General features: G+C 49.3%; 1 protein-coding gene and 2 long non-coding RNA genes across 6 annotated transcripts; 2 read left to right on the top strand and 1 right to left on the bottom strand.

Moving 5' to 3' along the window:
- Positions 1 to 2,112: 2,112 nt before the first annotated feature.
- LOC126492125 (uncharacterized) lies at positions 2,113 to 10,687 on the top strand. The gene is made up of 4 exons (XR_007589521.1): positions 2,113 to 2,347; positions 2,859 to 2,938; positions 6,215 to 6,728; positions 6,930 to 10,687. It is a non-coding gene; the product is annotated as an uncharacterized lncRNA (long non-coding RNA).
- Positions 10,688 to 11,842: 1,155 nt separating this feature from the next.
- Positions 11,843 to 16,077, bottom strand: LOC126492124 (uncharacterized). 3 transcript variants are annotated; one of them, XR_007589520.1, is made up of 4 exons: positions 15,582 to 16,077; positions 13,468 to 15,456; positions 12,637 to 12,745; positions 11,843 to 12,296 (listed from the first exon to the last, which is right to left on the bottom strand). It is a non-coding gene; the product is annotated as an uncharacterized lncRNA (long non-coding RNA). The 3 variants fall into 3 exon arrangements; XR_007589519.1 differs by lacking the exon at positions 11,843 to 12,296 and having other exon boundaries at positions 12,311 to 12,765; XR_007589518.1 differs by lacking the exon at positions 11,843 to 12,296 and having other exon boundaries at positions 12,311 to 12,745.
- On the top strand, positions 13,215 to 19,141 carry LOC126492123 (apolipoprotein L3-like). 2 transcript variants are annotated; one of them, XM_050128272.1, is made up of 4 exons: positions 13,215 to 13,437; positions 16,084 to 16,170; positions 17,304 to 17,433; positions 17,826 to 19,141. In XM_050128272.1, the coding sequence occupies exons 2-4, from the start codon at positions 16,158 to 16,160 to the stop codon at positions 18,679 to 18,681; spliced, it is 999 nt and encodes a 332-aa protein (XP_049984229.1). In that variant the 5' UTR covers positions 13,215 to 13,437; positions 16,084 to 16,157; the 3' UTR covers positions 18,682 to 19,141. The 2 variants fall into 2 exon arrangements, with proteins under 2 accessions (XP_049984229.1, XP_049984230.1); XM_050128273.1 differs by lacking the exon at positions 13,215 to 13,437 and adding an exon at positions 15,351 to 15,476.
- The last annotated feature ends 5,119 nt before the right edge of the window (positions 19,142 to 24,260 follow it).

Here is a 24,260-nt window from a genome sequence, read left to right as displayed (position 1 = left end):
GAAATTGCATCCTGATCTTTCCTACCGAGCTAGGGTGTGGCAGGAGAAAAGAGGCCTATTGGTCAGTGGATTCCCATGTTCCTCAGTGCTGATTACCTCCTGTCTGTCAAAGTCACTAGAGAGGGGCTTTCCCTTGGTTTTTACTGAGGGAGAGTGTGATGACCTATTTGAAATACTGTCTTGTTATATAACTGAAGGATCAGGTCAGATGCTGTGTCCTGTGATGATATGTCAGGGCTACAGGTTCTGGTGTCCATCTTCCCGCTATAGAGTCTCAGTTCCACCTCCCTGCTGCCCTGCACTGTTGGTGGGCATCCCTGCGTAGTCTCATGCAGCACCAACACTGAAGGCCTCCTCCCTTGTCTCATGGATGCTGTCGGACCAGGCTTCCCCAGCATCTAGTAGCCAGCCTGTAGACAGGACAGACTTGCACACAGGATTCAGGCTTAGTCCTCTCTGATCTCTCCATCACGTCCAAACTGCTTTCTGACTGTCTTTAGGAAGAACTTCAGGAAGTGTAAAAGCAGAGGGAGGTGAGAGAAGAGAAATAATGGGGGAGGACCAGGGAACGGGAGGTGGAGAGGATAAAGAGGAAATGAGAGGACCTGTAGAGAGAGGAAGTCTGTCCTGAGGAGCTGTTCTCTCTCTCTTTTAAACCCTGTGGCTTTTGGAGCCTGTCCTGGAATTCGCTCTGTAGACCAGGCTGGCCTCGAACTCACAGAGATCTGCCTGCCTCTGCCTCCCGAGTGCTGGGATTAAAGGTGTGCGCCGCCACCACCTGGCGGAACTCTGGTTTCTTACCAGCCATGAGGAGGAAAGTCTCTGCTCTGAAGGTTTTGGCATGTGTAATGGTAGAAAAGTGTGAGGCGGTCTTGGAAAGGCCTTCTTGACCGGGGCTACTGATGAAGGGTTTCTCAGGGTGCTCCACATAATTGGAGTCCTCCCCTGGTCCTGTCTGACATGGCCCATGACAGGTCTGATGACATCTGTGTCTTGGTTCTCACAGGCTCCTTCATCCAGGCTTTCATGTTGCCTCCCATCGCCTGATCCAAGAATCGGGCATCGTTATCCCTTCTCACGGAGGGATCTATAACCTACGTTAGACCTCACATCACCATTGTTCTGCTCCAACGTGGGAACGTAAGTACGTCATGCCAGGTCTGATGTTGAGTTCTGCCTTCACAAGGCCAGCAGCCAGGGGACTTCTCTATGACCAATGCCCACCATAGGGTCATGTGCACAAGGAGACCTTGGTCACCATGGAACTCCCGATGACAGCCAGTGGTGCAGTGTGAAGACTGGTGAGTGTGGGGTCTGAACTGTTTTCCAGGACACCTTCCAGGTAGGGAGCAGCTCGCTGAGCTGCCAAGGGGAACCGAACTCAACAGGTAATCCAGGGCCCTACCTGTGCACATCAGCACCTGAAGTACCTGAGTACAGTAAGTATCTGTTTGTGGTAGAAGATGAGTTTCTGAAGCCTGGTCCTGATGTCATGAAGAAAGGGATCCCATGAGGTGGCCTCTGCCAGCACCCCTAACACAGAGGGAAACTTACCATTGACTCGCTTGACTGAAGAGCAATGGGAGGCGGAGAGATTGTGGAGGTGTGGTAAGGGAGGAACCATCTCTCTGTTGTACTTGGCATCCGGCTTCCATCCTGACCATCTGACCTTTTAGCTATCACTGGTGTATAGTGAAGGCTTGGCCTGATCTTCATCCCAGCAGGACAGCAGCCAGCATGTGTGGTCACGTACTTTCTAGAACCCTGACCATCTGGTGAGTCCCATGTACACAGAACAAGAAGCAGAGGCTTAGGGGGTGAGAGCTACTTTAATTTATGAGCATCAGCTGGGGTCATGTCTTGTTGCTTTTGCATATCAGTGAAGCCAGGGCTGTGAAATGGTTGAGGGTTCTGTTGAGTTCTAGACATGAGATAGGGCAATTTCCTGAATCCACATTTTATATTTTATGTTTTGAGACTGGATCTCACAATATAGTCCTGGATGTCCTGAGACTCTCTATGTAGAGCACGCAGATCTCAAACTCGTAGAGATCAACCATGTACCCCTGCCTCCTGAGGGCTGCATTACAGATGCACACTGTCATGCCTGGCTTCAACAGCTGTATGGCATCAATGGTAGGTTCCTCCAAACAGCTGTATGGCATCAATGGTAAGTTCCTCCAAACAGCCGATGCAGAATCGTACCAGTTCTGTGCTTTTTTCATCTTGACAGGGTTGGGACTGAACTGAAGGTACTTTCATCCATGATGGACTAGGAACAGGGGGCAAAGTCCAAATCTAACCTTCAGAATAGAAGTCTATGTCCAGCATGAACAGACACCTGGAGGTAAGAAGCGCCATCAGGAGTTCTTCTGTGGACACAAGGCTTTGGACACGTGCCATTGCTGATACATCCTTGGGAACAAGGCACAGAGTATTAAGTCTATGCACTAACCATGTTTTCACAAAATCTCCACCTGAAGTCTTGGCACAAGTCATATGACTTCAAACTGACCAATCAGCAGAGTCCAGATTGGTTTCCTGATGTGATTGATGGAGTTCTTTCCATTTGGGCCATGAGAACAAGGCTGAGGACTCAAGGTGGGCCACTGAGACACTGGGCTCCTGCCTGGGATTTTGAAGTCAGAGCTTTCACTCTAAGGACACCAGGTCTAGAGGCAGTGCACGAAGCCACAATTTCTAGATAGAAGCTTCCAGTCCTCCTCATCCAACACACATAGAATCCACTTGGCTGCTGGCTTCCATGGCTAGACTTACTCGTGGATGCCCCAGTGATTTCTTTACTTGGTTTGGGTTGGTTTTTTGGCCATTGAACCTTCTTCATCCTTGCTATCTAGTGGGGATCCCAGAGCTGCAGGAATCCTGATACTGAACAACTCGGACTCTGAAGCACATGCTGGATTCTGTGAAGGCAGAGGTGATCATTTCCCTCCCCAGGATATTGTGGGCCATCCCTAGGGGACCACTGTCCTACTCTGTGTCCTCAGTGTTCTGTCATTCATGTTCCGGCTCCTACAGACCTCCAGATTTTCCATATGAGAGAAGAGAGACCTGTTTGGCTTTTGGGACTTGCTTGCCACACATAACATAGCATCTTAAGACGCGCATGTATTCTGGAAAATTACACTCTTGATGCTGAGCGTGTGCTCTTTCCCCATATCTTCAGATAGTTATTTCATCATTTTTTTATTTCATCAATTTTTCATACTTGATACTGTTGTCTGTTTTTTTGCAATTTTCCCATTAACTTGTTTCCCTGTATGGGTGTAAATTTACAAATCTGACATCAGAATCTCCAGTCCCACAGTTCTCGCTGCTTCTAAGTAAAGTGACATAGTTGAGCTGGAGATGGAACCATAGGGTGAGAGACAGAGGCTGCAGAGGCAGCAGGAAAGAGTTTGCAGAGGGAGGAATGAGGATGGGATGGAAGAGACAGAGAGGAGGAGCCATGGGGAGCGGGAAGCTCAGTGGGTAAGGAGAGTGGAGACTGAGTGCTGCCTGTTTCAGATTCCCTTAGAGCCTCTCACGGGTGCTTCCTGTTTAAAGTGATGAGCTCTGTACATCAGGAGACACGGGTGGAGATTGCAGGTGTGGCCCGAGACTTAGAAGTAGGAGTATTGGAGGAATTCCAGATGGCCGGGTGCCCACGTACCCAGCATAAAGGGTCTCTGTCCAGAAGAAGAGGAGGTAAGTCGTCTACCACAGGTTTCTCCCCCAGGAAACAATAGTTTTCAAGGGAAAATGTCCAGAGCTGGCCTTTCACGGTGTCCTCGTCAGAGGTGGTCTTGAGCCAATACCATGTCCGAGCTGCCCATGAATGCCCTGTGGACCAGTCTGCAGGGAAATGCCTCATTAATCTGAAGTCCATTCCTTCAGGTTTCTGGTCCTTGTGAATGTTACCTCTGCTCCCTGTGGTTGTGTTTGCCACCTTCATTTATCCCAGATTCTGCCCATCAGAAAAGACACAGTCACACTGTGTGCAGCTCTGGTTACTGTGTTCCTGAAGAAGCCTCACTCTAGGGAGTTTTATCAGAACTGTACTTTTCTCCTGACAGGAATGTGACTATTGGCTGGAGGAAATGGGCATCACTTTGGAATGCTGGGACTTTGCTCCACTTTGGAAGTGAGTCGGGCTTACATAGCCTAGCACAGAGGCCAGCACTCTCACACCTACTTTATACTCAGGTCCCACTGGTCACAGGGGTCAGGCCTAGGCAGTCTTGTTGACCATAGAGCAAGGACTTTCAGCTCAGCTGTCTGCTTGGTTGTCGTGCTGGGCTAACTGTCTAAAGTGTTGTCAGGTGCACCTGACAGGCAGATCACTGTTCCATGCAGTGAAGGGTGCCCACTCTGATGGGGTTGAATGCCAGGGCTCATCTGTGGGCAGCACATGGCTGAAGACATCACTGAGACCACTGTATACCAGCCTGTGGTAGTTGAGATGTGTTTGGTTTCTGGTCTAAAGCTGACTCTGCCTTATGCGTTAGGAATCTTATGGCTGGCCAGGCAGGCTTCCCTCAGTCCCAAGGGAAAGTGGTCATTGAGCTTGTGTTACAGAAGGATAAGAAAGCGTGGGAGGGGGACTTGATTGGGGGAGGGGGAGGGGAAGGGGAGGCGGCGGTGGGGAAGAGACAGAAATCTTAAATAAATAAATAAATAAAGAAAGAAAGAAAGAAAGAAAGAAAGAGAATGAGAAACAACACCCAAGCCATGGCTTCAGAGGGATGTTAAGAAAACTTGATGTAGGTAGTACATCTCTCCCCTCTGATCTTTTTTTTTTTTGATTTATTTATTTATTATGTATACAACATTCTGCCTCGATGTATGCCCGCACACCAGAGGAGGGCGCCAGATCTCAGTACATATGGCTGTGAGCCACCATGTGGTTGCTGGGAGTTGAACTCAGGACCTCTGGAAGAGCAGCCAATGCTCTTAACCACTGAGCCATCGCTCCAGCCCTCTCCCCTCTGATCTTAACATCACTGGGGAGGAACAGTTTGAAACAAACAAGGTAAACATCTCACACAAGGGGATTATAATAACCACAGCACACGATACAGATGGCATTCACTCTGTCACTCCTCAGTGACTTCGTCTATGTTGAGTTCCACAGCCTGGAGCATGAAGATTCACACATCCCAGCAGGAAATGGGCCCAGAGAAATTGGCTGCTTGCTCTTTGGCAGCTGGCTGATCTGTTGATCAGTGAGTGACCACTAGGGCAAGTCAGTCCTGATGTACTTTACTGTCACTAGAGCCTGGGCAAGGGAGACTTGGGGACTGTGGCCAGGTCATGGAATCTCAGAAGAGACAGCACAAGTCAAACCTGGGCTCCAAGTCCATCTGATTATCTCTAAGCACATGAATCTCACAATGCAGACGCGATGCCCAAGAGGCCTGAGTGCAATGTGTATTTTTTATATCGCTGGCCACTAGAGGGAGCCTGTTGTGGCCTGAGAGAAGTCAGCTTATGATCAGGCTCACACACTTAACAGCCTCCTTACTCACTGCCTGAGTGGTAGAGGCAACAGGAAGAGGTGAAGTCAGCACCCCAGATCTCTGCACACACTACCCCAACGTTGCTCAGTACTATGCACCTCCCAGTGGAGATAACTGAGTCCCAGAGATGCTCATTGGCTTGCTCTTTGGACAGAGCAGGACTGGTTGGATCCCTGTTTAAATTCCTTGGCCCCAGATACGATGACCACTGTGGTGCAGCCTGGGTCCCTTGCAGTCTCAGAGGTCAATCCCAGACCTCTCATTGACCACCCTTCTCTCCTCACATCTCCAGGATCTGTTGGACATGCTCTGGGACAAAGCTCATTGTCACCGTATGTGCATCCTGTGTCATCTAGGCAAGTGTTGAATGAGATGGGGTGCAGGAAGCATAGTGCCCAGATACAGACATGTTGGTGGGAAGCTGCTTCTCCTCCCTGACCCTAGAGCCTTCTCACAGGACAGGAGCAGGGGAGCCGGGACAAACCAATCCCTGCAATCAGAGCTTCCTGAGGAGACCATACTGAGTTCTCCCTCAGAAAGGTCACACAAGAAAGTGGACACTGACCCGTCCTCATTAGGTCCCGGATCCCACCAGAAAGAACCCTGCTATTTTGTGTAAGGCCACAGCAGAAGGCCTGGTGAGTGAATCTGTCTGCCAGCTTCGCTATTAGTCTAAAACAAGGCTTCTCTTGTAGGTGCTGGGCCACAAACTGAGTCATGGACCCCGAAATTCCTGACCTGAGGATGTGCACACTGAGCACTAGTGACACTGAGGGAGGAGTCGGCCCTCACTGTCACTTCTCATGGATGACTAGCATGCCATTGCCTGAGCTCTTGAGTAGCTCTAAGGCTCCACAGGGCGTCGTGAGGACACTGTGGAGGACAATGAAGTGGTTGCTCTTCCACCTTCCAACTACAGACAACCACCCAAATTACCAGCAAGATCTGCGGGATCCACAGGGGCCCCCTTGGGAAAGCCTCCCAGTGGGTAGATGTTGTTGTATCCCTGCCCAACTTAGACCCCTCTGCACTTTGACAATGCAGAACGTGACCTGTGCCTCTTTGTGCTCACAGATAACCCAGAAACCCTGTGTGAGCAGGCTAAGAAATTATCGGAAAAGAGCCTTGGGAAATGAATGTGCTTCTCTTTCTGACTAGATCATCTGAGAAGGATCATCTGAGAAGTGTCCATGGACCCCCTGTCCCAAGGTACCAATAACATGAATAGGGAGACTTGAGGTCATAGAGTTGGGCCAGACTCACTGATATTAGATAGAGACATTTTACAAACAAACAATTCTTGAAGTACTTGGCCTCAGAACACGCGATTCACAGAAATCCAAATTGATAGCTCTCAGGGTCTACCAGTTGCTATTTCCAAGGTGACAGACCTTTGCCCTTCATCTACAGACTCAGCAAAATCCAGTCTGATGCTCAAACACCAAACGGAACAACCAACTGTACCTAAACCTAGAAGAGATGGAAGAGGGCAGAAGAGATTCCTCCAGAACCTGCACTGTGGCTCTCGTACATCCCAGAAAGCCTCAGAGTTCCAGAAAGGGCTACAGGGAAGTAATGGAGACTGGACACATGGTACAGAAAGCTCAGCAAAGGACCCAGCTACATCTCGTCAGCTGATTTTGTCATGGTCACCCATGGAAGTCAAGAAAGAGAAAACGGTCTGTACACAAAAGCCTGCAGAAGTGTGAAAAACAAAGAACAGGGAATCCACTGGAAAACTAAACACAGTTACCATTTCAACTGACCCCAAATAAAACACTATAATGTTCACATAAACGTACTCGAATAGGCGTTTGTATGTTCCTGCCTTACAGGGAGAAAGAGCAGAAATAAAATGGAGAAGACGGAATTGTGGACATGAAAACCCTGAGGTCTCCAGCCAAGAAACAAAGAGCTGGAGCATGGCTGGAGCAGACACTTCCCTAGGTCATCTAGAGGGAGCCTGGCCCCTGACACACCCCAGGAGACAACAGACCCCTGTCAGTGTACATCGTGTGGTTATGAGGAGGTGGACATGTGGTGTGTGCTGTGTGGTGTGATGAGGGCTGAACCTCTGCCATTGTGTGGGGTGGAGACGGGCTGTCCAGTGGATCTGGACACAGTCAGGGGGGAAGCAGCCGAGCCCGATACCTAGATCCTTATATGTGCTAGGCGTGCTCCTTCCTGTCAACCCCTTACATACATCGTCAGTTTAAGGACACCCCTCACCCACACTCACCACATACTTTTCTAGGGATCACCCCCGTCTGTTGTCAAAACACAATGCTAAGTAACAGACCCTGCTAAGAAATCCCTCCGACTGCAGTGACAGCTGAGATCTGATGGCAGGTATCTGGCGTTGTTGGACACTTCTCCTGTCCACGACACACACCTACTGCTAGGTTCGGGCCTGTGTGGACGCCTCCTGCCCTGACACATATGACTCCTCCCCTGACTAGGTATAATTCACTGCCGGACACCACACCCGTCCCACCTCACCTGCTCGGCCTGCTGTCAGACCCTGCTGAACAAACCCCCTCACACAACACATAAAACCTCAAATGCATTCCTAAATATTGGGCCATGAAAGAGCCCCCACCTAACCACATATTCGCTCTAGGTACCAGGGCCTGCTGAGCAAACCAATCCCCACACCTCATATGAATACCCAGGCACTGGGCCCTGAATGAGACTCCCTTAACCCCACTAAATGCCTGTTATCTGGTCCTGCTGGATCATTGCCGCTCTGCCCTAAAAACACACTGCTTTTATTTGGGCCCCACAGGATCCCATCACACCACAGGAGGTCCATATACAGTGGAAGGTATCAGACCCTCTTCTGCATCCCACCACACAAGCCGCGTCCTCCAGTGTTAATTCTCAGGCCCTGAGGCACACTTCATGACCTGAACTCATATATAATTTAAGGGTATCACACCTTCTTGATATCCAAACCATGATATCTAACCATGATAACTCCTATTATGTCAACTTAAGACCCTTTAAACACACACACATCACCCTGCAGCAGTCTCAAATCCATTGCTAGGTATCAGGCCCTGGTGACACTCCCTAACGCCTCCCACACACTCTGGAGTGTCAGGTACCCCTGGATATCAGGCCAACACCGCCACCCTACACTCATCTGAACAGGCCTGCGCAGGCACTAATTCACCCCATCAGCTAACACGTATTTATCAGGTGTGGGGCCCTGATGGAAACCCCCTCCTACTGCTCCCCACTGGTATTCATCCCTACACTCCTGCGACCACACCTCTACTTCTAGGTATCAGGTGCTCTCGTTTGACCTCCTACCCCACATAAACCACAAGCTATCTGATTGTGCTGGAAGCTTCTCCCCCTGTCACCCAAAACTGCCTGCCAAGTGTTTGCCTTGCTGGACACCCTCCCTCTGAGCCTGTCACACCCACGGAGCTAGGCACTGCGTTCTGCTGGACTCTTCCTCCACCACACAGGGCTGTGCATGAGGCCCTGCTGCTGGTTACTGCGCCATGCCGTACCCCCACTGTAACGGCCCAGAGAGCGGTGCGGATCACGTCCACCTGAACACCAGCCTGCCCTCCCACCCGATACGCTAGGTGTCAGACCACCTTATCATACACTGCTGGCCAACAAACACGGCGATATTTCACGCCCTGATAGAAACCATGTCACCACCGTATACAAGCTTCTAGGTAGCGGGTCCTAGTGCCGACGCTGTCACCCAAACAATGCTAGGCATCAAGACTTACCTAACATCTACCATTCTGCTACTACAGACATTAGTAAGGGTTTAGATGGAGGATACGGAAGGATCAGAATCATATCAGTGCATACAGGACTTCAGCAAGGTATCCCACTGTTATAGCCAAAGACATGCACACATACATGGCTAGGTAGGCATCAGATCTTGCCAGAAATACCCTCTTCTTTAGCGAATGCCAAGGACACAGGGCAAGGTTTCAGATCTTCCTAGGTAAATCCTCCCCTACAGCCAACATTCTTCCTACCCATCTAGGTATCAGGTCCTCCAAAGGATCCCTGCCTACAGCCAACGCCCTCCAATGAGGATTAGAAGTCAGGTCCTTTAAGTGCGTCAAAGACCCCACACATAAAGAGACACAGAGGACTACGTGTCATGTGTGTCCTTCTAAAAAATGTCATGTTTGTTGGCCACAGGTCCTCGGCAGGACCTCGCTGCTGAAGGTCCTCACACGAGATGTGCCTTTCTCTGTGTACATTTCACTTACTCTGATGTCCTGGGGCCTCATCCATGCTCGAGCGTGTGTCAGACTCTTCTGCTCCTGTACTGGGGAAGAACATTCATGTGTGTACTGTTGTATTTTCATGTCCATTCCTGCAACACTCGAGTTGGTCCATCTGAATCACATATAGTGTGGGTGTCAAATGTCTGACTGCTCTTTTCGGGTTTGCTCAGATAATGGGAGACTGGACCACGTGGCAACCCTGTACTTTGTCCTCTCCTTGGTTACCAGAGTCAAGTGCCAAGGGTTTTAAGGCCGTTCTGTGGCATGTCAGTGACATCAGCTACCCCTTCCTGGTGGCTGAGGACTGTGGTGCCCTTGGCCCTTGCTGCAGAGATGCCTGTTGTGGCTCCCCAGGCTCCTCCCTGACCACCAGCCCATTTTCTCCATCTATGTGGGAATCTCCTGAACTTGAGGTCTCATCCTCTCTGCCTAAAGCCCACTGGCAACTGCCTCAGTAATCGGTAGAGTCTTCAGTTAAACACCAGCCTCTGAGTAAGTTTCTAACCCTGTTTAAATGGGAATCACAAGGCTGCTGAGTCCACTCAGCAATGTGTCTGAAGCTCCTGACCATTGTGAGCACGGTGTACATCACACACACAGAGGGCAGAGCTATCTTCACTCCAACATGGAAATACTGCGGCCATGGTTCAATTCTGTTGTCTTACACTTGGCTCTAATTTGTCCTGCGGTTCCCACATTGTTCAGAGCAAAGACAATTAGTGTTGTCCTGAGGATGAGTGTGGAAGCCAGGCTGAGTGTCGGGACCCTTCCCCTCCCACACAGCCACCCAGGGACATCAGCGTGGGGTCCAGTTTCCTTCCCTGTGCTTTGCAGTCCTGGCAGGTTTGTCTGTGTCGATGCCTGTGTGACTCCAGAAGTCATGTCACATGCTCAGATGGGAAGTCCTTGTCACCTCCATGGTCCCTAGAGAAAGTGAAGTCAGCAGAGAGGTAGGCTCTGTTTTGAGCCAGCCAGTGCAATATCCATCCACCTTGTCTGAGGTCTGTCATTTTCAGAATGTGCAGTGACCACAATGGTCCACTAGGTGGTGCTGGTGTTTACCTTTTGCCTCCCAAAGTCATTGCAGGGTTACTTCTTATTGCATTAAGTCACATAACCCCTTTTAAAGTTGTTATTATTCATCTACTTATTTTACATTCTGACCACAGCCTCCTCTTCCCTCTCCCCTCCCAGTCCCTCTCTCCCAGATCCCCCTTCCACTCTCCTTTCCCCTCTTCTTCCATCAACAACCAGGAAACGGTGGGTCTTCTACGAGTATCAATAAAACAAGGTGACCCAGTATTAGAAATGGGGTCCCAAAATCCAGCAATGGGGTTGGAGACAGCCCCTATTCCAGCTGTTAGGAGTCCCATAAGAGGACCAAGCTACACAACAATAGCATATATGAAAAAATAAGTATAATTCCTGCAAGATAATAGGATATTGGTGCTATGGCCACAGAATTCAGGCAGTGAAAGAGAAATAGAAAGAAAGAACTAGGCACTAAGGCTCAGTAAGGTACAAGAAACTGGTGCAGTAATTCTAGTAGTCTAAGTGACTACTAGACAGTGGGGTATGGATGGGGAAGGGTGGCTGTTGGAGAATATTATTTTCAGGTGTGTGACTTTTGTTTACGCTGCATTTGTTTAACTCGGTGAAGCTGTGTTACTGTGCCTATTGAAAACACTTGATTATCCTAATAGAGAGATGAAAGGCCAACAGCGAGGCAGGAGCAAGGATAGGTGGGGCTGGCAGGCAGAATGTGTAAAAGCAGAACCAAGAGGGACCAAGGATGAAGAGAAAACAAGGAGAGAAGGACACCAGGGCCCAGACACCCAGACACCCAGACACCCAGACACCCAGACACCCAGACACCCAGACACCCAGACACCCAGCCAGCTACAGAGTAAGAAGGAAAGAAAGGTATCGGATATAGAGAAAGATAAAAGCCCAGAGGCGAAGGCAGATGGGGTAAATTAAGTTAAGAAAAGTGGGCAAAAAACAAGTCAAGCTAAGGCTGGGCAGTAATAACTAAGAATAAACATCTGTGCGTGATTTATTTGGGAGGTGGGTGGTGTGCACCCCCAAAAAGCCAAAAGTAAAACATCATACAACAGTGGACAGTTTACATCTATGAAAAAAGAAAGTAAGAATAATAATAATCACATCTCCATTGGCTGCAATTGCCTCTGAACCAAAGGTCTTTTCAACATCCCAATCCCTGATGTGGCAGCTACCTTGGGTGACATTTCTTGCCATATTACTGGTCAATTGAACTGTTCTTTAGTTAATCTTCAGGATGGGCTCTGCTTATATAGCTGGGGGTTGAAATCCACATTTATCTCTTTCAGCTGAAACTGCAGCCAGGTTCTGTGGCCCCACCCTGACTCTGTTCAGTTGTGTATTAATGCTCCAGTTCTCTCTGAGCCCTGGTCAGTGGGTCTCCATCATGGCTGCCCCACAGCTTTTGTGGACATTTTCATGGTTCTGCATCTCACTGTGGTGTCCTCTGTTGAATAAAGTCATACAGATGAAAGAGGGAAGAATGAGAACAAGAAAGGCTACAGAAAAAAAAAATAACTTTAAAAAGGAAAGTGTGCTCCCAAGTGTCAACTCTCTGAATGTGGATCTTGGCTTGAGTCCTGACTGGTACAGAACTGTGGTACGGAAGCCATTACCTCTGAACATACCTGTTCCCACCAGGAAAAAAAAAATCACACCTGCCCCCATTACCAACAACGATGATGTGTTCATTGCTAAGACACTGAGATGTTTAGTTTTTTAGAGATGATTTTAAAACTCCAAACATCTAGTAAAATTTGAGCAGTAGTATGAAGAGCTAGTGCCACCTGCTATCTTCCTCTGAGAAGCTGGACTGGGGGGGCCAAGTCCCAAGGACATACATGTAGGATCCCATCTCAGTTGGCCCCTGGAGTCCAGTCTTGCTTGAAGTTCCTTCTGTTAGGAGAAAAGGAGAACTATTCGACAGTCATTGAGCTTAGAGACAAGAGATTTGTCCAGGCAGTGGACCTGACCCCAAGTACTCTGGGAGCCAAGAAGAGAACAGGGGAGTCTGCTGTGGAGAATGCTGGTGCTTCTGAGAGAAAGCAATGATGAAGGTTCCAGGTTGCATCAGAGGCTTGAGGCATAAGAAACCCATGCAGGTAGACACCCAGGTGCCAGGCTTGGTGAACGCAGCAGCACAGCTGTCTGCATAAACCGACTCCAGGATGAGGGCTGTGCAGACATGGAGGAAGAGGAGGAGGAAATGTTCTGCTGGAGAGAGTAAGTGGACAGGGCAGGGTCATTTAGGGGGTGATCTATGGAAGGTCCCACAGTCTGTCATGTCGGGTCTTCCTGAATTCCACAGAGAACTCACAACCAAGGAAGGTGTCATGCATTGAGGGGGGTTGGGATGTGGAGCTAGGTTTTTCCTTTCTGTAGGTCAGCCAGGAGGGTGGGACTTTGGGTGGTACCCTAGACGTGGGCATTCTGTTGTGTGGGCTGTACTTTGCTCAGCAAGTTAGGGCTTTCACTTTCAATTTTCGGGTATTAACCAGCAGGAAGCTGCTCCTTACTGGGACGCTGAAGTACAGCTACTGAGCTGATGCACAGGGAAGATTCCAGTTCAGCCACGGGAAGATTATTCGGTAAGCTGGAGGCCTCTTAACCCCACCTACCTGCTCCAACTCCCAGCTGCTCTTGCAGAGAAAGATGATCAGGGGAGATCACCAAGGTCCTCAAGGCTCTGCTGAAGTGCCAGTCTGCCTGAGACCTGGCCAGCAGGCTCCTAGGGCAGGTGGCTGTTGTGGGGCCTCACTCCTTTGGAAATGGAGGGAATGAAGGGTGTAGAGAAAGGCGGGGAGACAACCCAGAGCTCACTGGTTCATGTGTCCTGTGCACCCTGGGGTTGGCCCTGGGTAGTTACTGCTGCCAAAACCAGATTGCACAAATGTTGACTGACTTGGGGCTTCAAGGTGCCCAGGAGTTGTGCCACACACTGTGTCTCTGAGCATGTGTCCATGCCAAGGCCATGTGGGAATGGGGGTGCCTTGTTGAGGATTCAGTGAATCAGGCTGAGCAGGTGGGAGACAGGCCCGCCTCCCCTGGGCCTCCCCAGCCTCTGCACAGTCTGTGAAGGGTGGAGAAGGAAGACAGACTGGCCTGTGTGTTTGGGTGGCCAGGGCACAGTGTGGGGCATGGAGGGACAAGCTGTACAACCCCATATTTAGCTCTTTGAGTCCTGTTATCTCAAGGTCAAAGGCCAGACCACAGGTGGGGGGAGAGGAGATTATCTCTGTGCCTGTAAAACCAGAGCTTTAAGATGATGATGACGATGATGATTTTATTATTAAAATTTTAATCCACACTTTTCCTCAAATGGGGCTATGTCCTCAGAAGCTAGTGCCTCAATATCCAAAGAATGTCTCCAGAGCCCAGAGAGCAGCACGCTGGGCACATGGAATGAGGCTGTCCTGCTTGGTCCTGGCACCTCATGGGATTGGAGACATTTCTTGTGAGGGAAGAGACTTAGCAGTCCTGGATCCCTGGAAGCTGCCTTTGGGTGCAGTGGGGGAGAAAAGAGGAACTAGGAGAAGGGATGGAAAGAGGACAGGGCTATAGTAGGCAGGAGACCCTCTGTCCAGGGTAAATCAGCTTGAATGTGATCCTGGGAGCTAATTAACGATCCCCAGGTTCGTGCTGTCCTGAGCCCTGTCTCCTCGCCCTAGAAAGATTCTCCACAGACACTGGGAATCGAGACTTACTGAAAGCCTCTATCTGCCCCACTGAAGAGCTTCTGCACAACTAGGGAGAGGACACTCCCAGCCTGGGCTTCAGCGGGCCATCAGAATGGAAGGTCTGGGGGTCACTTATCCTCCCTCCTGACTCACATCCATAGGATGCCAGTGCTAAGAGGCTCTGTGTGCAGCTGATTAAGTGGGGGAGGGGCTCAAGGGAAGCATGAAGGACAGCTGGCCTTTCTCTTTTCCTTTCATTTCTTTTGTGGCACTAGGTGCCAGTCCCAGGACCTATGCACTGGACAAGGGCTTGACCACTGGGCCGCCAGCACAGAGTGACCAGAGACAGGAAACTCAGAGGGCAGACATTTTACCCGAGTATAAGATCACCCCAAATGCCAGTCTTTCTTCCTGACAGCCTCTGGGGTCCTGTAGCCTATAAAACAGGGCACATGAGGTAGGGACCTGAGCTCTCCTGTCATACAGGTGCCTTTAGCAAGAACCTCCGCCATCAGCCTCCTTATGTCTGGCTACTGAGGTAAATGAAGACCCACAGTTACATATGGACTATCCTGGGAATGGCCAGGGCAGCTGTGGGTAAGGGAGCAAAAGGAAGCTGTGGGTGTCCTGGCAGGGAGGCCTTGTCACAGCCTGGCCTCCTTCCTCCCTCCCCACAAGGCAGAAGCAGCAGGTATCTGAGTAGTCAGTGTCTTCTGCCCGAAGGCTAAGGACACTCCCGTCATCCAGTGAGCCTATGGTGGTTATTCTCGGTGATGACGAAAGCTCACCGTGGAGATCCGCGGCTGCACCAGGCTGGCAGAGAGAATCTGTCAGGACCAGGGCTTGGCAGGGGAAGCTTGAAGGAGAGTCTAGATGTGTGCTGCAGGAAGTGAGGGCCAGTTGTGCCTGGAGTATCCGTGGAAACCCTGTCTGTGGACGAAGAGAAGGAGGTAAAGCCCTACTTGGCAAAGACTAACACTCATTCTTCCTCTCCAGCAAGAGGGACCTCAGAACATTTGGGACTATAAGAAGCTGACTGTGCAGACATGACTTACCAAGATAGATATTTATATAGCACCCATTGGCAGATTGGGAAGGCTCCAGATTTGCTTTTGGCAGGACCTTCTTGATGCACCATTAATGCAGCGGGACAGTCCTAGTGGGCAGATTCAGGGTTTCTTCCTCTCTTCATAGAGCCATGAGCCTTAGCGTGGCAGCCCAGACCCATGCATCACATGCAATACGGACTGTCACCATTGCTGCACACAGTTCCCACCCCAAGTACCAGAATGTTTCTCCTCATCTCTCTGAAGAGGCTAGGTCCCTTCCCATGGCCGTCTCCAGCTGATCGTCCATGTTCCGTGGACCTAACAGGACAGGAGGCCTCTGCTCTGGCTTGGGTATTGGAAGAGTGAGAGGAGGCCTCGGACTGAGTCCTTCAGGGGTGGGACCAGGGCCAGGTGCTCTTTGACCTTAGTTGCCCTGCTAACCCAGAGACACCAGCCTCCAATGAAGCTGTCCCCACTCCATCCTACATTTTTTTTCTCTTCCTTTCAGCCCAGACTCCCAGATAGTTGTGAGGAAAACCTGTGAGAGACCCCACTCCTGGCACCAAGGACCCTGCAGCCCTCATGGCCTCCAAAGGTATAGATTCCTCTTCTCTGGCTCTTTCCTGAGCATGATCTGAGTGTGGGCATCCACACTGAAAACTTGTAGAGTTGAGGATAGAAAGAAAGTCCCCAAAATGAACTAACAGAGTATCAGCTACCTGGGTATAAGGAGTCTCCCTCTTGACTCTGTCTTAGGGAGCATGCTCAGGGATCCCCTCCTCTCTCCTGCGCCTCTTAAGGGGGGGGTTAGGAAAGCCTGGTGAAGTGGAGGAAATCACGTGGTTTAGGGACAACTCCCAAAGTCTGAGGAAACCCCAAACTCTCCAGCACACGGGATATCACTTGATCCCACAGGCTGAGGGCTTGGACCAAAGACCCCTGTTTCTCTCAGGTCTGAAAGTCAAAGTCCACAACAAAGAAATGGTGGGTTGGTGTGGTGAGGGCACTCTTCCTGGTATGTAGCAGGAGCTTGCTACCTGAGAGTCTGCACATAGTCTTCCCTCTGTGCATGGTGACAGAGAGGCCGGAAGGGACCAAGTGGAGGAAGGGACACATAGACACAGGGATCAAAGATGATAGGTAAGAAGATAGGTCAGCGGTTCTCAACCTGTGGCTTTAAGCCACTTTGGGTGATGAAAGACCCTTTCACAGAGGTCATCTAAGACCATCAGAAAACACAGATATTTGCATTATGATTCACAACAGTAGCAAACTTACAGTTATGAATTAGCAACAGAAGCAATTTTATGATTAGGGGTCACCACGGCGTGAGAACATGTAGTAATGGCTTGCAGCATTAGAGAGATTCAGAATCACTAAGATAGATAGATGGATACATACATACATACATACTACATGCATGACATTATACACATGATGTCTATTTTTTTGTGTTACCAGTACCACACTCCCATGGATTAGGGAAATATATTTATGACATCATCTAATCCTCATTTCTTCTCTTTCTTAAAGGCCCACCTCTAAAACTGTTCGCATCCAGAAGGCTTTTTATATGTGAATTGAAAGCACAACACATTCCCTAGCATTGCTGACTCCATTCATGCCCCAATGGCAGATGCTGAATACTCTGGCTGTCAAGTGCCATACGCTCTTTGCCATTTAGGCTCTTCCATGCTGACCTCTAACCTCATTCTTTTTCTTCCCAAGTACTGAGAAAACCCTTCATCCAGGAAGTCACTAAGTATCTGCAGGACTCAGCAAGCAGAAGAGACCTGCAGTTCCTGTTGGCCAAAGAAGATGCTTGGGAGGTGTTGGTGGCAGAGGCTGAATTGTCCAGGTCATCTCCACAGGACTCCCAGATTGTCCCCAATTTTTCTCTGATCCCACACCCCAGTGCTCACCTACAGAGTTCCCAATGAGCAAATATTTGGTAGTGATGGCACAGACCTTGAGTGGAGCCATCTTTATCATGTGCCTGTCACTAATGTGTGTCTTAACATGACTTCACACACTGACACCTACGGACTAAGAACCATTGAGTGTCTGTGGTCACCCTATAGAATGTAGAGAGTCTGTGGTTTCTTGTAGAATGCAGAGTCCTGCACATAGTAAAACTCTTTCCCATTGGTTCTACAACGTAATTCTGTGATTTGAATGAGATAGATTTTGGGGAACCCATCTTACAGCGAACAAGCCGTCTTTCTGATGCTCTGACCTCTTCTGTTACAGAGATGAGGAAGCTGCACTGCGTAAGGCTCTGAGGCAGCTCCTAGAGCTCCCAGTCGTGGAGGACAAAGAACGGCTTCAAAAAGAACTGCAGGACAGGAAGAGGTTTGTGGAACATTTTCCTCAGTTGAAAAGGAAGCTGGAGAAAATCATCAGGAAGCTCCGAGCTCTGGCTGACCATCTTGACCAGGTGCACAAGGGCTGCACCATCTCCAACGTGGTGACCAACACCACTAGCACTGCCTCTGGAGTCCTGGGCATCCTGGGTCTAGCTCTGGCACCTGTGACAGCAGGGGGCAGTCTGCTGCTCTCAGCCACTGGGGTGGGGCTGGGGGCAGTGGCTACTGTGACTGGTGCTGCCACTCTAGTTGTGGAAGAAACAAGCAAGTGGTCAGATGAAGCCGAAGCCAAGCGCCTGTTGTCAGACACCATGGACACTATGAAGAAAGTTCTTGACCTGGGAAAGATCGTGTGTAAACTTTCTGTAAAGCCCTATGGTCTCTTCAGTAAATTGAAAACCTTGGGACAAAACATACGTGCCATTAGGGTAGCCAGAGCCAACCCTCACTTAGTGGCAGATGCCAAGCTCCTCATGACTGCTGGAAGAATCTCTGCCCAACAAGCTAGTCAGGTGAAGAATGTCTTTGAAGGCACTGCTCTGGCAATGACCAAAAAGGCCCGAATCAGAGGGGCAGCCATTGCAGGTGCCTTCCTGGCAGTCGATGTGTATTACCTTGTAAGAGAATCTATGCATTTATATGACGGAGCAAAGTCAGAGTCAGCCAAAGAACTGCGGGCGCTCGCTCAGGAGCTAGAGGAGAAGTTGAAAGAGTTTGATAAGTTCTACAAGACTTTCTAGGTTCCTTAGTGACAGCCTCCCCCGACAACACAGAGGTCAGTCAGAGGAGAAGACCTGGACAGATTAGAGGCACTGAGGCATTTTGTTGGAGGAGGAATGAGGTAGCTAGCGTTAACCGTCATCTTGACACAACCTAGCATCTTGTGAGAAGAGAGTCTTGATGAGGGACTGTCTAGCTCAAGTTGTCCTGTAAGTATACTTGGGAGATATTTTTCTTCATGACACTAATTGAGGTGGGTAAATTCCTTCACTGTGGGGGCACTATTCTCTGGGTATGGGTTCTGAACTGTATAAGGGAAAGAAGACTGAGCACCGGTAAGCATGCATGCGGGAATTCATTTCTCATTGCACTGGACTGTGGACACATTGTGGCTAGCTGCTTTGACTTCCCAGCCTCGACTTCCTCAGTGATGGACTATAGCCTGGAACTGTAGGTTGAAATAAAAGCTTTCTCCTCTCAGTTGCTTTTTCTTTGGGTGTTTATCACAGCGACAGCAATGAAAGTTGGGGAAGCAGAGAGTGTGGGAGTGAGTCTATAGAACTGAGCGTTGAGGAGCTTGTATTTCTGTGGCCCACTGTATGGTTTATAAGGACGGCTAGAGGGTCAAGGAAAGATGTGGCAGCAGCCTGAACTGAGGGACCAGAGAGGACAAGAGATTGTGGGAATGGGTCTAACGACACATAGTGGTTTGTGGGTATGAACAGAGTGGGGTGTGCAGGGGCGAGTAATGGGAAGGTCAGGGAAACAGAAGAGCTGGGAGTAGGAGACGCCAAGCCTCCCTCCCCACAGGACAATGTGTTGTGAGCCACAGCCCTTTCTGTCCAGCATCAGCTGTACCAACTCCCGCTCTGTTCATCGGGCACCTTCCATATGATGACAGAGGTGCTGAGGAAGGTGGCGGTGACAGCACAGGGAGTAGAACTCTTGACGAAGGGCAGCCCATGAAGGGGACAGGGACAGGGTGGCAGGAAGGACCGGTGAAATTAAAACCAATCTCCAAGTGTCAAGCTGGGTCAGTAGGTGATTTGGAGAGAGAGGGGAAGCCATGTCTGAGTAAGAGATCAAACAAATTGTGGGGTGGATATATCGGCTAGTTTGTGATCGTGAGACTCAGTCTGTGAGCCTCAACCCCTCTTCACTGAGGAAGGGGAGGTAGGTAAGATGGTGTCTTAGGTCCACTGGCTCTGCCCACATGATATCTATAAACTATGGCTAAATAACTATTGCTGATTGTTGGGGGAAACTATACTATGAACAACCAATAGCACAAGAGAAGGTGACTTGCAAAAAACAGGCAGAAAGTGTCAGCATGTCCCAATTGTGATCTGTATTTTTTTTATCTTCAAAGATTAAATTTATCTGGAGAAAGCCAAAATATCTCTCAACCAAAGGATAGGATTTTACATCTCAGGGCATCTCCTAAGTAATATCTACAGACTGCAAATCATTTTCACAGAAGATAGCTTTGTACAAATGTTACATGTATTCAGGAGCCTAAGTCAACCCGTTTTACTTTAACAGGGGCACAAAGTAGGAGAGTGGGTCAGAACCACTTTCTCTTGGGGGCAAATGTCTGAAGGCACAGAGACAATGAGGGCAAACTGCCTTTCATTGTCCACAACCACATTCCTCATGGGTATCCCTCTAGAAGAGAACTCTCTAGCTATTGGCCATCAAGTTCACTAGATAAGTGTTTGCTATGCCCACTGCACAGCACACTAAACCAACTCTCCAGACAACAGGCTTAGGGCTCGCATGAGAGACCGAGGTGTCTTTTGCCTGCAGGTACCCTGACTTCCTCCAGCAGAAAAACATGCCATCTCCGGAGCTGATGCCCACAGTGGTGCACGTCAAAACACACAGGTCAAGCTGCCGTGTTGCCAGTGAAACCAAGCCTCCTCAGCTGCTCTTCCTGTTGTTCTCTACTCTCAAAGGAAGTCAAGAATCTACCCTCATAACAGGAAGCCACACACTGTAGGTCACATGACAGACCCGAACACCAGCTTGGGATTCCAGTAAAGGAAACTTGTATGTGGTAGGGTATCCACCAGAGAAGATAACTCAACTCAGACACAGGTTTAAGCCAATAGAGTCTTTATTAGCTGGCCAGTGACTACAAGGGTGTTCAGAATCCCAGTATAGCACTGAGCCTTTCTCAGGGGGAGATTTTAAGCACAAAATCCTTATCCTAGGCTGACACACTTCAGTTAACAAGAACAGTCAGCCAGGAGCAGAACCACAGAAGTAAAAAGGCAAGGTTAGTACACTTAGGGACTTTCTCAGAAGCATGGACTTTGATGGGTTAAGTCTTTGTTTCCATTTTGTGGTTCTGTCTACATGCTGAGTTTTACAGCCTGAATGGTGCTCCCATCATGGAGTCAGTTGTGCTGAGGTTTGGAGGCTTACTAAGAGCTGGGGGCCTTTTTCAGTAGAAACCTGAAAACACCCAAATCAAGGCTGAAGGACTGCAACTCAGATCTCCCTATTTACACATCCCTATTCACCTCCCCAGCCCATCAGCTGAAATGCCCTGACCTCCAGGGGCGAAGGCAGCAGGAAAAGGCAGACAGGAGCAGGAATCAAAGATAACAAAGAGATGGTTCCCTTGAGAAAAGCAGCGACTCCTGAGCCCACACCTTCTGGTCTTCTGGTGACTTGAGATGAAATGTCTCTGATTTCCAACCTCTCCTTTTTCCCTCCCCCCTCTCCCGTCTCTTTCTTTCACTTTCCCTGGACCTGTGGTCAGTTTTGGCTTGTCCAGCTGAGGCTGCAGTTTTTCTTGCCCTCTCTTCCGCTCTTGTATTTCCTTCTCTAGCAGCTGTGTCAACTGGCTTTGCTCCTCCACAGAATCCACTCAGCTGGACGGGGAAGCACTCAAAGAGGAATCATCTTCCACTAGAGTACTCTGAGGCTTTTGATTCAGGTTGGATCTTGGGGGGACGTCCTCTATCATGGCATTTATAATCATTCAGAGTGAGCAATCATCTCTGGGGCTCCATAGTATCATCCTGTCTCCTTTGCTGTTCTTCATTGGGCCCCACCTCCCCTGTAGCCATCACCCCACAATACCCACAGCAAATGCTCTTCTTGCTCTGCCTGTCATGGAGTCACAGCCTCAGGCATGGCCTCTGTGGCCTCAGTAATCATGTCAATCTCAGTTCCATTATCTCCTTATTCTGGTCGGTGCCATCCTATACCCCAGTGCACATCCTAGTACCCTGATGCCCATCCTAGAACCCTGATGCCCATCCTAGAACCCTGATGCCCATCCTAGAACCCTGATGCCCATCCTAGTACCCTGATGCCCATCCTAGTACCCAGTGTCCATACTAGTATTGGTCTTAATCTTAACCATCTCGATATTTGTCTCCAAAGGGATCATAGGTTCTCCTAGGTGGATGTTCATTAAAGCTGCCTATGGTGGTCCAGGCCATCCAGTCTGTGTTTTGTTGGAATCTTGCTTTCTACCTTAATTGAAATAACAGTCACCCTGTCTTTATCCTACACTTGATCAGTAAAATTCCCTCCAGGTCTTCTGCTACCTAGAGACTCCTCACTAAGACTCGGGGCACTGAGCAGGGAGCCCAGGTCCTCTAAGTCAGTGAATCCAAAACCATTAACCTCTGGATTGCTGGGTTTGTGAGGTAAGTGTACTGCAATTGTATTTATCCCTCTGGAGAATTCCTTAGGGGCTTTTCTGTCCCATCATCACAGAGCAGATTCCTTGGGGAAGCAGTGGAAAGTAACACTTTGGAAAGACTGCTCCAGTTGATATTGGGTTCCCAAGCAGTGCACAGATTAGTGAAGATGATAGAACAACCAATCAGAGGGGCCGATACACACCCTTGTCATTACTATGTTAATGATGGGCACATCGCTGTGAGGTCACTTGTTTCATTGGTTGTGTTGACTGGTTTGGTGTCAAAGGTGCTTCCTTCACCAGTTCCCCTCCCCCTCCCCTCAGCCAGAAAGTCTGTTAGAGACGTGGTCTTTCTCTTTCTCCTCCTCATCCTCTCCCGCCTTCTCCTTCCTCTTTTGCTGAGGCTGCCACGTTAGGGAGGAGGAGAGAATGCAAAGGTTCCCTGTACTTTTTAATAGGGAGTCACAGACAACACCAGGGACAAGGGCATCAGGAAGCCTGGTGGCCTGCCACTTAGCTCAGAGGGACGATAATGGTGACGTTTATTAGAGTCAAAATGTGCCCGCTCATGTCTCAGCTGACAGCAATGATGCCAGGCATATTTCTAACATTCACAGCACTGGGGTTCAGCTGCTAAGCCCCATGTGCCGCTGAAATTGCAGGAACTATGCAGGGAAAGCAGGTCAGGGTTATTCGTGACCTTTCTGATTTGTGATTTTTGATTCAATACGGCTTCAGTCAAATCACACTAGATCCCTTTGCTGTGTTTCTGTGTAGCTTCCCACTCTACAGAGACTCAATTACTCAAGATTCTTCCACCTGCAGTCCCACTAGAGAACCAAGTGAAACTCATTCCTGACTAGCTGAGCTGAGTTCAGGCGTGTTCCTCGCCCATATGCCAAGTTCTGGATTGACTGGGCTCAGGGCCTGTGTGCAGGTGTGCATGAGGTGTAGCTGTCAAGTGGCCAAAAGAAACAGCTGGACAGCATCATTCTTCCCCAAGATGCCGTCTTGTTTCCTTCTCAGCCCCCGGGAGAGCTTTAAGGACAGCCTTTTTCATGGCGTTCCTGCCAGTTTGCACACAGGACCAGAATGGCCCTTCAGACTGTTGCCCCGATTAACTTCTGGCTTGCTGTTCTTCCATGGATTTTATTGCCCTTATAATGAAGATTTCATGCTGTCCACAGATGCCTGTTGTATCGAACAGTGCTCAAATGTGTAGCCATATGCAGAGGGGGAGTGGTGGATAAAGGGCAAAATATGGGCGTGTTCTCCATTTCTTCTTCCACAGGGGAGATAAAGGCCACCAGGACTTTCTGAAGAGTCTTCTGAGAACATGCTTAGATGGTCCTCGCCAGGGAAAAGAGAGATGTCCAACATGGGACTGCATCATGGAGGGATACATCTCCCATTCGGATAATCAGACGAGATGTTCCTGTCAAGCTGACTTCTAAGCATTGGTGTTCACACCTGTTAGATGACTTTTTCCAGCCTTGGACAGCCATGAAGGTAAAACCATGCACTGGGCAGTGCACACTGGAGGCTGGATACCCTGCCAAGCTCCCTATAATAAGTGACCATTGCTGTGGCAAAGTGGGGCTGTGTGCAATCATAAACACAAGTGAGTCACCACACAATTATATTACTTCCCCTGCAAGTCTCAGGGAACATGGAAGCGGAGGGAACAGAGCTAGAGTAAGAGCTAGGGAAGGGGTAGAGAGCTGTGGAGCTGTCATTTCCCAATCGAAGCTTTCCATACAGGATGAAGAAGGATGCTCCTAAGGCTCAAGAAGGTAACAAAATGTGCAAGGCTTAAGAAGTTCATAAATTACAAGATTCACAAGGAACCTCCACTCCAAGTTTATTAAGGCAGTATGCCTTAATTGCTAGAGACCTTTCCAGCTGGCCCGCCCACAGCTTGTGCAGCAGTCTCCAAAC

This window comes from Alexandromys fortis, unplaced genomic scaffold, assembly GCF_014885135.2.
Source record: "Alexandromys fortis isolate MF-2015 unplaced genomic scaffold, M_Fortis_MF-2015_v1.1 scaffold_290, whole genome shotgun sequence".
In the NCBI taxonomy this organism is placed as follows: domain Eukaryota; kingdom Metazoa; phylum Chordata; class Mammalia; order Rodentia; family Cricetidae; genus Alexandromys; species Alexandromys fortis.
Note: the sequence above shows the minus strand (reverse complement) of the source record. Positions and strands in the feature narration are given on the sequence as shown.

What these genes read in the sequence shown, in the direction of transcription:
- LOC126492123 (XM_050128272.1), top strand. An exon ending in GCAGAGGCTGAATTGTCCAG is followed by an intron (nt 17,434 to 17,825) that starts GTCATCTCCACA and finishes CTTCTGTTACAG; the next exon opens with AGATGAGGAAGCTGCACTGC.